Raw genomic sequence first — 14493 nt, 5'->3', positions numbered from 1 at the left:
TCTGCTTCCTTGGATAGAACTCTGTATACACATTTATTAGAGCAATTGTTGTTTTTCATCATATTTGGTTGTTTGATACCATCTCTCCCAGTGTGAGCTCCCTGAAGAAAGGAAGTATGAAGAAAGGACCATTTCTTATCCCACTTTCATCACAGTGCCAATTACAGTGCCTGGCACAGAGGAAGTCTATAAATGTTTCCACAGTTAATTAACAAATGAGCCAACGCCAATCACTATTCTGTTCACACTATTCCCCAAAAGGTTAGACCAGTGGTTTAAAACCTTCAGCCGCAGCACCCTGTCTTCAAACCAGCACTCTGGGAAAGCCCTTTAAAACACAGCTGTGCTTGCTCTCATCGTGGTGAGGCTAGAGGGTGACGGCCCTGTGCACTCACCCCTACAAAACTCAGCCTAAAGTGCGGACGGATGACTGAGTGACAACACCCAGCCATCTGTGGAAGGACTGGCTTTCCTAAAATGAGAAATTATCTTATTGAGATCTACCAGGGCATGAAAAGTGTCCAAAAGGTGACTTTAAAAAAAGGGGGGGGTTCCTTTGCTCTTTATCAGTTATGAAAGATATCATTCCTCAATGTAGAACCCAGAAAGGTATCCGCATGACCTGAAAAGCTCTTGGTATCACACCCGTCTGTGATTCAGCAATGTAACAGCACCCATGGCTAATCTAAACACTGACTCTAACCTCCTATTTGGAAACTGCCCCCACTTCTTGTTGTGCACTCGACTCTATTTAATAAATGTTTAGGAACAAGCACTAAATAAATACGAGGCATGTGCCAGATGCTGAGAGGAGAGGGTGAAGGGAGGCATGAATTCAAACATGAAAAGGCCTGCCTGGTTCCTATCCTCCAAGCATCTGCAATCAGGGGAAGAGACAAAAACAAACTGAATATTAGGCAGAATAACATTTGCACAAAGAGCCTATGTGAATACTGGGGGGGAAGGAATAATGAATTCTGAAGGGAAAATGGGGGTGTGAAACAGCAGCAGACTTCATCGATGAGACCATTTTTGAGTTGGGCTTTAAGGATAAGCTGGATTACAAATGCAGACCAGAGAGAAAAGTATTCCAAGCTTGGGGAAGCAGCAGGAATGCCTCCCTAAGTCGGTAGCTGTCAACCTTTCCAAGTAAAGGACATATTTAATATGAAATTATTTATTAGGACGCCCACAAGATAGCTATGGTACCTTTAAATCTATTGATGGAAAAACACATAAGGACCAAAGCTATTATGAATTCAGTAACGGTATTGCATAAATCAGTATTTTGTTAACCATAACTACGGCCACATATATTTGAAATCTAGGTATTCATCTGTGCTGTGAGTTATTAGTCTATAGACAGTCCTCAGCAAACATGTGAATTTATGGACTCTTTGCAATAATTTCCCACTCCTCTACCCAGGGATCTCAAATTTCCAGGCTAAGAACTATTGCCCCAAATGATGAAAAGTATCATCTACTTACATGAAGCCACAATAAAGCTTGTTCCTGAACAGAGGAAGGGTATCCTGTGAACCGGCAACTAATAAAGCCAAACATTTCTTCCAATGAAAAAGGTAGAGGACAGAGCTCAATGTCAAACATTTTGCTGGAAAGCAGAGCCAACAGAAGTAAATGACCAATGGGCATGGATGAGGGTCTCCCATTGCATTTTTAACTATACCTTACCTGGGGGACCCAAACACTTCTGATTGGTCTGTGTTCTGAATGGTAATATCATGTTTCATTTTACTATAATAGTTTATGTCATTAGAACAGGTATGAAGAATTCATATGGTTGTTAACATTAGTGTTTGTACTCATCCTAGGCTCAACAGAAGGAACTGCATTTCTAAGGAATTAGAGTTGCTCCCCAGCATCTAAGAACATTTTCCCTTTGCATTTTCCCCACTTTATCCAAATCATAACTATATTTAAAAATAAGCAAACAATATGGTGTATCTATTATCCCACAGAACAAAATCTTTTCTGAACAATTCCAAGTCATCTCAGCCCAACTGATAGCAACTGCTTTGTTTTGCATCTTCAAATTTCTCTAAAAGTCTATTAAAAAATAAACAAGATTACATGAGATGCTTAATACCATGCCTGGCACACATTACATGCTCAATAAATGTTAGACATCATTATAATTATGGTGACTTCATTAAACTACTTACCCACCTTAATACTTCCCTGAATTCTTTTAACTGGTTATCTGGGACTTCTGTTCTGATGGCTTCTAGCCACTCCGGCATAATACACTCCCACACAGACTGACTGATCACATTGTAGGGGATCAGGCAGAGGATTCGGTTGAGCCCTTCCTTCAACTGAGTCACTGTGCTGCAGGATTTATCCCAGTATCCACCGACCTGATGGCATTTCCACAGCCACAGGGGAAAAGAGCAAAACACACCTGGTTAGGATTATACTCTAAGGACTTCCTAAAGGAAATGGGTATGGAGAAAGACCACAATCCACTACATCTGAATCCTGGGCCAAGTATTTCAGTGTGAGATCTGTAAGAATCAGTAAACCACTAGGATCCATTAGTTACAAAAAAAGAAACCATTGTTATAAATAGGTCCAAATATCAATTCCAGACTGAATTTGAACTGTTCTACTGCAGTATTTCCAGATCACACATGAATTAAAACTCCCAAGATTTATTCATAACAGGGTGAGCATACTATACAATACTATACTATTGGAGCATTATTATTTCTAAAGTTGGACAAACCCATTACAAACATGTGTAGTCACACCTGTGCTTCAGAAGAATATAGATTTCTACTACTGGACACTTTGCATTGAATATTTTCCATTATGGAAAACAAAGTGGCAAAGAGCACTCTTTTTGCCTCTGCTGCATATCATGCCACAATTTTTTTCCTAAAAATGCTCTAAGGCAGGTTGAATTCATGAATAAAAAAGACACACTTTTTTACTAAGTAAGGTAGCATATTAATTTTCCAGTGCAGAAAAAACTCAAGTCACAAATCTGGGTTCTGTTTGTAATTCCAATTTAGGTGAAGATCTTATATTATTATTAAATGTATCAAAGTAATAGAGGCTCAGATATCTACTTGGTATCATAGTGTCCAAAATCCCAGATGACTGACTGGGTATTTTCAGGAAGCGACTACATTTCCGGGGTTGTCACTGTTGTTGTAAATTCCAGAGACTCAGAAGAGCTGACATTGACAACCTTGGCAGCGTGGGGTGTATCCTTGCTGAGACTCCTTTGGCCGTGTAATGTACGGGCGAGCCACGTAAAGCCCTATTGGTTTTGAGTCACATTTTGGAACTAGTATCTCCATGGTGTTCCTAAGTTGTCAACAGCCAGACAATGGATCCTTTGACTTGGCAAAGCTAGTATATTTAAAAAGATTTCTAGAACGTTCTCACCCTAAACAAATGTCCTATTACCAAAACGGGAGGATCAAATTGATAAGAGACACACAAAAGATTAAAGCCAGCCCTAAAAGACTTCCCTAGCAAAATTCTAGAACAGAAATCAGATTTAGAACAAATATTAAAATTTGCCCCCACCATGAACTCCCCTCCGCCTCCTCCTCTTGCAAATGACCCAGTTGGAAGCCCATATTCAGAGCTTGATAGGAGCTATTATAGAGGCCTTCCCTCCAAAATTTTATTGGGCTAAAGTGTACTCAGAGGGAAGGGGAACATCCTAAAGCCTTTGCCAAACAATTTATTAAAATATTGCAAAGCACACAGCTTTGAATATACATGTCTTAGAATATAGGAGTCTTCTGTTTTTTCCCCTTAGCTGGAAATCTTCTCTCATTGTTACAAAGAATTCAAATGAACGCAGTTGATTGGGCAGGCCAACTCCTTCACTAATGTTATTAGCAAGACTGCTATCTCATTCTTTGAAGAATTAAAAATAACTGTCCTCGCCTTACTAACTGGCTCTCTGCAGAGTCATCATGGATCCAGAAGTATCCCAAAGTCCATCCATGCTTATTATCAATCCCAAATCCTCCCCTCTTCATCTCAAGATTCCTGCAGATACTATAAACAGTCAGGACATTGGAAAAGAGGGTCCCTGCACTGAAGAAACACTCCAGGAGTGACCGTCTCAGGCCTTTGCCTCCTCAAGCCCACTCCTCGGAGCCCTCCTCTCCACTCAGACCTCCACCCAGACACTCTCAAGACTTCAGGCTCAGCACAAATAATGTTGTCCACCTCCCACGCCTCTCCTGCCTTGAACTGCCTGCTCGTAAAAGCTCCATGCCACAGGAGAATGTATTATTTGCTCCAATCAAAACCTAATAGACAAAGACATCCCTGAGCCCTCTCGGACGAGGGACTAAAAGCTTGCATCTTTTTCCTCCCCTTTGAGATGTAAGTCTCCTACCACCCAGAACTATCTCTCTGAGATGCCAACATCCAAGAAAACAACTCTGGCTCTCAGCCCCAGGGGTGCCTGGCTTTCACTTGTACTATTGCTTACTGTCCTAAAACAGGAGACATTTACTCCTCCACCCAAGAAGCTCCAATTAACAACCCCCTTAGCAAACCTCCATTGTTGTTGTCCTTAGCATAACCCAGCCTTCACGAAGTTAACTTCTTGGGGCACTTGGGTGGCTCAGTTGGTTAAGCATCTGCCTTTGGCTCAGGTCATAATTTCAGGGTCCTGGGATTGAGCCCCTTAGCAGGCTCCCTGCTCAGTGAGAAATCTGTTTCTCCTTCTCCCTCTGTGCTCTCTCTCCCTCTCTCTCAAATAAATAAATAAAATCTTAAAAAAAAAAAAAAGTTAACTTCTTTGCAGACTGAAATAAGTAACTGCCTGAGGTTGACCCTGACTGAAATAAGTAACTGCCTGAGGTTGAACCCCAGCCTTCATGAGATTCCATATCAGGGCCAATAAAAAGATTGTGAAGGTCTCCTCCACACATATTCATAAAAATCTTTAGCCTTTACACTGAACAGGTCAGCCACTTGTTCCATCTGTTAGAGATACAATTTGAATAACAGTGAGGATGAAAAGTGCATATAAGCACCAACTCTTATATAAACTAGTGAGTTTTGTATTTCTATGACAGTTTCCTATTCAGCTCAACAGATCTCCCTCAACTCATAATTGCACTATGGCCCAATAAGCCCATTGTAAGTTGAAAAATCATGTAAGCTGAAAACACACTTAATACACCTAACCCACCAAATAGCACAGTTTAGCCTAGCACACCTTATGTGCTCAGGATACTCACATGGGCCTACAGTTGGGAAAAATCATCTAACACAGTGTCTATTTTTTAATGAAGTGCTAAATATCTCATGTAATGTACTGAACCGTGAGGACCGCAAGTGAAAAACAGAATGGTTGCCTGGGTGCGGAACGGCTGTCAGTGTAGTGGTTGTTTATCCCACGATCACGTGGTGGGCTGGGAGGTCAGGCTCACTGTCCTTACCCAGCATCAAAAGAGAGAGGATAGTACTGCATATCCCTAGCCCAGGAAAAGATCAAAATTCAAATTCTGAAGTAAGGTTTCTATTGAATGTGTATTGTTTTCGTACCATCATGAAGTCAAAAAAATCATGAGTTGGGGACCACTTGTATTCATGTCTGCCTGTATGTTTGCATAGGTATATTATGTATATATGTGATATTTTCTTACCTCTGAATAGCACTGACAAATCAGTCTATAAAATCATTAAAAGATCTTTATTCCAAATGAGCTTTAAAAACATAAGAGTTGGGGTGCCTGGGTGGCTCAGTTGGTTGAGCATCTGCCTTGGGATCCTGGGATCAAGCTCTAATTTGGGCTCCCTGCTTAGGGGGAGCCTGCTTCTCCATCTCCCACTCCCCCTGCTTATATTCCCTCTCTCGCTATGTCTCTCTCTGCTAAATAAATAAGATCTTTAAAAAAAAGCGGGGGGGGGGGGGGGCTTATGTAAGTTAAATATTCCCCAAACTCTCAGAAATATAGAAAGTAACCCAAATGTTTATCAAGTTCATGCAATTTGGGTCAATCTTTGATAAATAAGACTAAGTTTACATTGTTGGTCTAGTAAAAACAGTTGTGTCTTCTGAGTTATCAGCACTGAATATGGTATGATTATCAATTCTATTATACATGGGGTTACTAGTCAAATAAGCTAATACTATATTTACTAGATGTTTAAGATTATGAAACTAATAGATTTCATTTTAATTAAGTTAAATGATTATTCTTTTTCTTAAATTTTATTTATTTATTTGACACAGAGAGAGAGAGCACAAGCAGGCAGAGTAGCAGGCAAAGGGAGAGGGAGAAGCAGGCTCCCTGCTGAATAAAGAGCCTGATACGGTGACCTAAGCCAAAGGCAGTTGCTTAACCAACTGAACCACCCAGGTGCCCCAAGTTAAATTATTATTCTGACAAGCTTTATTTCAACAATAGTTGTGCTTTATGATATGTCTGCTTAGAAGTAATTTCCAGGGGCAAACCAAGTAATTTCACTTGGTTAAGTGGTCAACTCTTGGTTTTGGCTCAGGTCATGATCTCAGGGTCCTGGGATCCAGCCCTGTGTCGGGCTCCACACTCAGCTGGTGGGGGAAATGGTGTTCTGCCTGGGGATTCTCTCCCTCTCTGTCTGTCCCTTCCCCCACTCATGCTCTCTGTCTCACTCTAAAATGAATTTTTAAAAAATAAAAAATAAAATAAAATGAATAAATAAAACTTCAAAAAAAAATGAAGAAGAAGAAGTAGCATCCAAAATCTTTTTGGCAGCTTGAAATTAGAGTTAAATTAAATTGTGTGAAATGATTTAGATATTCATTTAGATATTTAGAGATTTAGTTGAATATCTAGATCATTTCTAAATAAGACAAAACACTGACGCATTAATTATTGAATATAAGCTCATCTGCCTTGGGATCCTTATTTTGACAGAGAGACTGAAGATACTTTGATCTGTTAATAAATGTTCTTTTTGCCATACTGAGAAATTATACTATGAAGCATATAGCTCAGAAGTTATAAGGCAGTATATTCATAAAATTTGCCAATATGCTACAAAATGCGGTGACAGGCAATTCACAAACTGTCTACCTCCCGGTTTTCTCTGAAAAATAGAGGTTAGTAAGTGTTGAAAAGCATAATCAATATATGTAAGCAAAACCATTTGAAATAATGGGTGAAGGAAAAAACTCTGTTTGCAAAATATTCAAGGAATGTACAAATTACATTCTGTCCTAACGTCATTGTTTAGAGGCTGTGTGAGGATCTCCAGGTTAAAAAAGAAGAAAGTGGGCGCCTGGGTGGCTCAGTGGGTTGAGCCTCTGCCTTCAGCAGAGTCCCACATCGGGCTCTCTGCTCAGCAGGGAGCTTGCTTCCCCCTCTCTCTCTGCCTGCCTCTCTGCCTACTTGTGATCTCTCTCTGTCTGTCAAATAAATAAATAAAACCTTTAAAAAATAAAAATAAAAAAGAGGAAAGTGAAGGACAAAATCCTGAATGGAAATAAAAAGTTGTAAGGGATGGTGTGGAGAGCAGGGACAGAGAAGAGAGAATCTTAGCAGCTTGTGTGGTCAAACTGGCCAAGATGGAATGGATTAATTATAAGGTTTTTTAAATAGGCTTTAATTTTAATAGTGTAACAGTATACAACTTGACTTTGGCTTTCTTTCTCTAAAAACGACAAAGTTTCTTAGATTATTGGTCTGGTCTTAATAAGAAATTGCAAAAGGTTTTTCTTTATCTTTTCAGTAATGTGTCTAGGAACAAAGACTCTGTCTTACCAGAATTCCCTGTGACTTATGTTGTCTTTATAATGTCCTCAATCACTTAAGAGAACCAAGTCTTCTCAATTTAAAAAAAAAAAAAAAAAAAAGCTGGGGCACCTGGGTGGCTCAGTGGGTTAAAGCCTCTGCCTTTAGCTCAGGTCATGATCCCAGGGTTCTGGGATCAAGCCCTGTATTGGGCTCTCTGCTCAGCCGGGAGCCTGCTTCCTCCTCTCTCTGCCTGCCTCTCTGCCTACTTGTGATCTCTGTCTGTGAAATAAATAAATAAATAAAATCTTTGGGGGAAAAAAAGCTGACTTTTTTTATAATCATGTTACAAACTATATTTGCTTTGGAAATTTTGTCATTTTGGTTACACGGATAACTAAATATTATTTTACAGTGACCCCATGATCCTGGTCAAGCAAGTGTTTAAACCATTTAATATTTTTTACAACTTTTGTATTTTACCTTCCCCAAATCAAATCGTAAATTAAGTCCTGATCTCAAACTGACTTTCAAATTTCTGACAGGGCCCCTAGAAAAATCTCAAAGGACTTTTACTTTTCTAGTAAAAAAACCCAAAAATCAAAAAACATTAAACTAACCAGATTTACTTGATATGTTGAATTGCACAAAAAGCATCTTCAAATACAAAGAGATGTTTAACCTTCCCTAGCTTATATTTGTAAAGGTAAATGTTTTTAATACAAACACTTCATGAGCTCTGTGAAACTTCTAGAAATTTGTCAGTGCCCTTACTGCTCATGACATATCCTCATGCTGCTTTGCCTGATAGCTGACAACGACAGCAGAATGAGATCGTAATTCCAGTTACTCTCATCAGATCTTTGATTACAGCCATTTTAAGTCTCTGATCATTTACAGATTGTTACTATTTTATATTGATGATTTCCTGAAAGCTTTTGCAATCAGCCACTAGACAGAATGCTTTAACTTCAGTAAAAAGGACCGTCTCTGAGACCCATGTAAAGGATGATGAGAGGCAATATGATGGTTTTGCATGCCACTGGCCTGAGTCAGGATTCCAGAATTCTGGTAGAGAAGCTCATGGGTTCATACAACTGCTAGCCCCAGATCAAGCCAAACAAAAATTAACTACATGGGGCTGAATGAACTTATGAAGAATGATGATCCTTTTTATTTTTATTTATTTATTTATTTATTTATTTATTTTTTTGGTTTGGAGCACTGCTGTCTCTTTACTGTTCTATTTTCTGGAGAGAAGGTTTTTCTTAAGTTATCTATAATTTACAACAACCTAGTAGATTACATCTTTGTAAACAACAATGAAACATTTGTCTTTTTTTGTCCCCCCCGTCTGATCCCTCCAAGGTTCAGAAACTCTTGGTGAGTATTCTTATTTTCATGCAGAAGTTTAAGAAGAATCTGTTCTCCTGTATAAGAGCATAATTGGAAAAGCTAGTTATATCACCAAGACTTTGACTGGGGTGTCATATTTTACAAGTATGTGCATAGAATCAGATATGGCTAGGCCGTTTTAAGGAAGGAGCAAATGCTTACAAAGCCCTCTTGGAAGAACCAGCCTGGTACCTGGCTTATGGGAATCCCAGCCTCTAACCAAATAAGACATGTCACTTCCTGGCCTGCCCAGGAAGCTTAGAATATTTTGGTGACCTCAAAAAGAGAGAAATTTACCCAAATCTATAGGCACTACAAATGAAGTATGATGACAACTTGGCATCCTGACCTCTAGAGGTTTATAAAAGCCCCATCTGAGATTCTCCATAAAAACTCCAGCAAAGTGAACATCGTAAAGTTCTATTTGGTCAATTACCATTCTCGCTGCATTTACAGAAATAATTAGGCCAAATTTAATAAGACTAGACTTACTCTGTGAAAAAGTAATCTTACTTTGGTTATCTTTGATCAAAATGAGGGTGATTGAAAAGAGAAATTTTATGTTTCATTGGAAAACTATAACCCACCCTTGTGAGTTATCAGATTCTAGTCCTGTTCACTGTCTTTGAGCTATTTTTCACCTCTTCATAAACTGAATCCTGCTATCTTGCACACTTTTTAAATTTTTATTTAAATTCAATTTAATTACCATATACTGTATTATTAGTTTCAGTGGTAGAATTTAATGATTCGTCAGTTGCACAGAGCACCTTGTGCTCATTCCATCCCGTGCCCTCCTTAATGCCTGTCACCGAGGTACCCCATCTCCCAAGCCCCTTCCCCTCCAGCAACCTTCAGTTTGTTTCCTATGATTAAGAGTTTCATATGGCATCTTCTTTTATTTTTCCTTCCTTTTCCCTATGTTCATGTTTTGTTTCTTAAATTCCACATATGAGTGAAATCATATGGTATTTGTCTTGCACATTTTTTTAGTAACTAATGTTTCCAATTTTTCTCCCACCCTGCTGACTTTGTATCACTGAAAACTAAAACCTGACCCCCCAAATCCTTACTGAGATTTAGGCTGTCTTGTTCCAAACCCCCACCAGCTAGAGCAAAATGACTTGCTAAGAACTTCAAAGGGCTTACTGGGGCAACAGCCTCGGCCAGTGAGGAAGCTCACCGAATGCCCGCATCAGCTGTGCTCTGCTCCAGGGGCATTGATGTCCTCCATCATCTAAAGGTGTGGAGAGCCCAACATCTACAGATCTTGACTAGCTGTCCTGTGGCCTCAGAAACTATGTTTATAGTCTACTCTCACCATTAACCTCAGTTTTGTTTTCCCGTTTCTTCCTTGTCCTAATCTACGCCCTCGCTTCCTTTACAGATCTCTCCCTTCCAAGTTCCTAACCCGAATCCACAACAATCAATCGTGCTTCTTTTTTGAAATTTCAGGAGAAGTTTCAGATGGGAGAAATGGTGGAACACTCAGACCCCCAGATTTGGTATAAAGATTATTTTAATGAGAACACTGGAGCGAAAGAAGATGCAGAGAGAAACCTTACCCCAACTTCCCTTGTCTGACTGAAGCAGAGCTTCTAGAAAATATCACTTCCATTAAAGGGAGTTGCCTGTGAATTCCACTCCTGTGGAGACAGACTGCCCAGTGCCACTCACATCAAAAAGCCCAAGAGAACCTTTTTTATCTTCTCATTCCGGCCCTTACACCACCCCACCCAACACACACACCTTTTATCTCTGGCTCCTGAGGGACTACCCATCACCAAGTATTCAGTGATGGACTGAGTACCGAGCCTAAGTGTAAATAAACTTTGTCTTTTCTCTCCTGACTTGGTCTGTTGCTGATTAATACGCAGGCCCTCAGCCACTGGACCCACGTTGGAAGGGGAAAAATTTTCCTCCCAATTCTTCTTATCTTTCAAGTTCAGAGCAGACCAATCCTTTACTATTCCAAAAGAAACAACAGAAAACATATCAACGCAGTTGAAGAATGCCATGAAACAGGGAATTTCCAGTATGCAAAAATTCAATTTTATATGTGAGTCAGTAGGTGGCAGCAAAGAAGAAAGAAGCATATCTTGATAAACAGAACTGCTCCGTGTCCCAGAAATCTAAAAAGCCACTCCTTTAGAGGGTCTGTGCTCTATTTTATCCTGAAAGGTCTTATTCAGACTGAAAAATTCTTCAATATCTCACTGAAAGCAACCCAAAAAATCACAAATAAAATTCAGAAAATACCTTGAAAAAATTTCATATATTCCTGCCAAAAACTGGTTGTGGACATCCACCTTGCTAGGCTGGACACAAATTATATTGGTTTCAAAAAATATGGGGTCTTACTAGCCAAAAATCTGGAGCCTATAATCCATGGAGGCAGAAGCAAAGGGATGAGCTCAGAGACACTCGTCCTCAAAGTCAGAGGAAAAGGAACATTTTGGCACTTCGTAGTAAGCCTTTTTTGGCATTCCAAATGGGAGGGCGGGGATTTCTACCATTCATCTCTAGAAATATATGTGAAACCACAGAAATTGCTCCTAGCCAAATGTTAGCCTTTCCACAGACAGTAGACCAGAAAAGGCCGAGCTCTAGCAATCTCTGGGAGAAACTTTTTTTTTCCCCATTACTTAATTAAAAAACATGTTCAGCAATGTCAGAAAGAATCCTCCCTTAAATTCTTAAAGATACTTCACACATTCATCTTGCCATTCTTCCCCATCCCAAACCAACATCAGAGCAGCCCATCACCTAAAATGTAGTCGCTCAACCAACCTCGTTCAGCTGTATTAACTAAAATAAGAAGAGACGCTCCCTCTTCTACAGACACTGATAACACGCTAATGATTAAGGGCAGAGATTCTCCCAATGCCTCTCCAACAAGGTCCGAGTTGTGGGCCTCCACTTACCCTGGCGAACTCCATTGGTTTGGGAAGAAGGCACATGACCATGACATCAAAGCGAACATCACATACTGTCTTCAACCACTTGGTGACAAACTGAGGCTTCAGTTTTTCCACCAAACTCCCAACTTCATCATCCATCATATAGGCTGTGGAGTGAAACCACTGAAACACCATGGCCACCAGCCTGGCCAAGCTTTCCGTAGGTGTGTTCTCACTGGGTGTACAGAGGCTCACCTGCAAATGGGCAGATTAGACTCTGCTTCAGCCTCTATCCATCTCTACATAATTATTACACATTCTTTTAAAAGCCAAAAAAAAAAAAATCCAGTAATCCATTCGAAATAAGCAGTTTTATAAATGATGGAGAATCGGTTAACCTAGAAACTGTGTTCCTTGCCGAAAAGATGGATTGCAACAGTGATTTCCCCTGGAGACTGCACCTTTCGATAAGCCTTTTTCCCTATAAGAAATCTATTTTGTAATCTACCCTAGATAAATGCTTTTTAAAAAGTTAAGTCTGCAAAGTGAAATTTCATAAATACCTTCAGTGAAAAAATAATCCACCTACATGTCGATTCTAAAAGTATCATATTCCGCTAAGGACTTTCTATCTGTAATAATTCTGAAAGCTTAGAGCCCCCTCATTCACCACATTATAAATAGGAAAACAGCTCATCATTTATTCATTATTCATTCTGTAATAATCCTTTATTAAGCACTCTAGTAGGGGTCAGGAATATACAGAATAAAAAAAATGCTACCCTTGCCTTCCAAGAGTTCACAATAGCAATCATTGTATCATTAGATAATAAGTTCTAGAAGCAAAACATATGAAATTAACAATTAAATACCAATTTGGTAAGACAAAACAAAACATGACTTTTTCAGATAACCATGTGAAAGCATAAAAGAGATGTATTCCTATGGAGACTTAATCTGTCTCCAATGTGCAAAAACAAAAGCCTGCTTCTCTACATAAATGGCAAGTTCAGCTTGTGCAGAATTTGGAAACAGAATGTTTGATCTTTACTGAATGAATGTTGCCAGTGAATCAGTTAAAAACAGTCAACTTCCTTGCGTTAATATGGCTCTAATTTTTCTGGCTATATGGAGACTTGCCATAATTATACAAAAAGTACCACAGAGACTGAACTTTCAGGAAAAATGTCATGTATATAAATGGGATGTGAATGATCTGTAAATTATATTGACTCCAAGGTTTCACAACATACCCTAGCAATTTTTCCATTCGTTATCCGTCAAAGGTGCATTTCAAACAGTCCAGGGTCTGGCCAATAGGCTTGATACTGGCTGTTCATTAGAATCAACTGGGGAGCTTTTTAAAAAGTTCCCAAGATTCTGGGGTGGGATCTGGGTATTCTTTAAAAGCCTTCCTAGGGAAATCTACTAGGCAACCCAGGGTTGAGAGTCACTATCCTGGAATATAGAGTACCACTGCTACGATTAATTTTTCACTATTTACTATCTGCTTCTTTAAAAAGAAGGAAATATTGCTCATCGGTGCAATGCTGTCGTGAGAAATAAGAAAGCGGGGAATTATTTTCTTACTAAAAACCATATTCCAAATTGACTGAGTAGCCGCTGGTCGTGTTTATCATCGTCCTTGTTGTCAAAGTCAGTGTTATCCAGGGAATGATGGGAAGAGGAAAGGCCCAGCTGCCGCCGGCGGTTCAGTTCATATTCCCGCTGCTCTGCATGAAACTCGGCTTCTTTCAACAAGCTGCCAGAGATGAGCAATGTCAGGTCAGGCCACCGAAACGCACATTCGAGGCGATGACACATTCAGAGTTACCGCTTCATGAGTACTCACTCCAGCATTCCTCAGCGCTCTCCTTTCAACTGGCAGGAGTTACTCCAACGGGCCTAACTTCCTTTCCTTCCTTGTACTCCATTCCCATTTCAAAACTGAACAGACTGAGGCTCAAAGAGGGTGCTTCCTCCGATCAGTCAGAATCAAGCAGGACTGATGCGCTCTGGCTTCCAGTCCACCGCCCACCCCACTAGACGTCAGTACCCCCCTCTGTCTCATCTGAAGTTGGGTGGACAGAGACGCATGTTACAAGGAGGGACGGAGGAATCTATATCCAAATCGAAAAATATTCAGTACCTAATATTCAAAGATTTGAAAATGAGCAACAAAGATTCCTTTTTTAATCTGCTAAACAAGTCATAATTTTAAAAAATGAAATCCAGGGTCGCCTGGGTGGCTCAGTGGGTTAAAGCCTCTGCCTTCGGCTCAGGTCATGATCCCAGGGTCCTGGGATGGAGTCCCGCATCGGGCTCTCTGCTCAGCGGGGAGCCTGTTTCCCCCCCTCTCTCTGCCTACTTGTGATCTGTCTCTCTGTCAAATAAATAAATAAAATCTTTAAAAAATAAAACCCAGTGGGGACACCTGGGTGGCTCAGCAGGTGAAGCATCTGCCTTCCACTTAGGTG

At 40.0% G+C, this 14493-nt stretch overlaps 1 protein-coding gene across 4 annotated transcripts in view; it reads right to left on the bottom strand.

The window, feature by feature from the left end:
- The window catches only part of UNC79 (unc-79 homolog, NALCN channel complex subunit), a 237283-nt gene that overhangs the window by 118225 nt on the left and 104565 nt on the right, over positions 1 to 14493 (bottom strand). For all 4 annotated transcript variants that reach the window (XM_032345110.1, XM_032345113.1, XM_032345112.1 and 1 more), the window contains 4 exons: positions 13607 to 13778; positions 12041 to 12271; positions 2188 to 2378; positions 1489 to 1612 (listed from right to left, as the gene is read on the bottom strand). In XM_032345110.1, the coding sequence (XP_032201001.1) occupies positions 1489 to 1612; positions 2188 to 2378; positions 12041 to 12271; positions 13607 to 13778 (718 nt within the window). The remainder of the gene's footprint in view (positions 1 to 1488; positions 1613 to 2187; positions 2379 to 12040; positions 12272 to 13606; positions 13779 to 14493) is intronic.

The sequence above is a fragment of the Mustela erminea genome, chromosome 5 (genome assembly GCF_009829155.1).
Source record: "Mustela erminea isolate mMusErm1 chromosome 5, mMusErm1.Pri, whole genome shotgun sequence".
NCBI lineage: Eukaryota > Metazoa > Chordata > Mammalia > Carnivora > Mustelidae > Mustela > Mustela erminea.
Note: the sequence above shows the minus strand (reverse complement) of the source record. Positions and strands in the feature narration are given on the sequence as shown.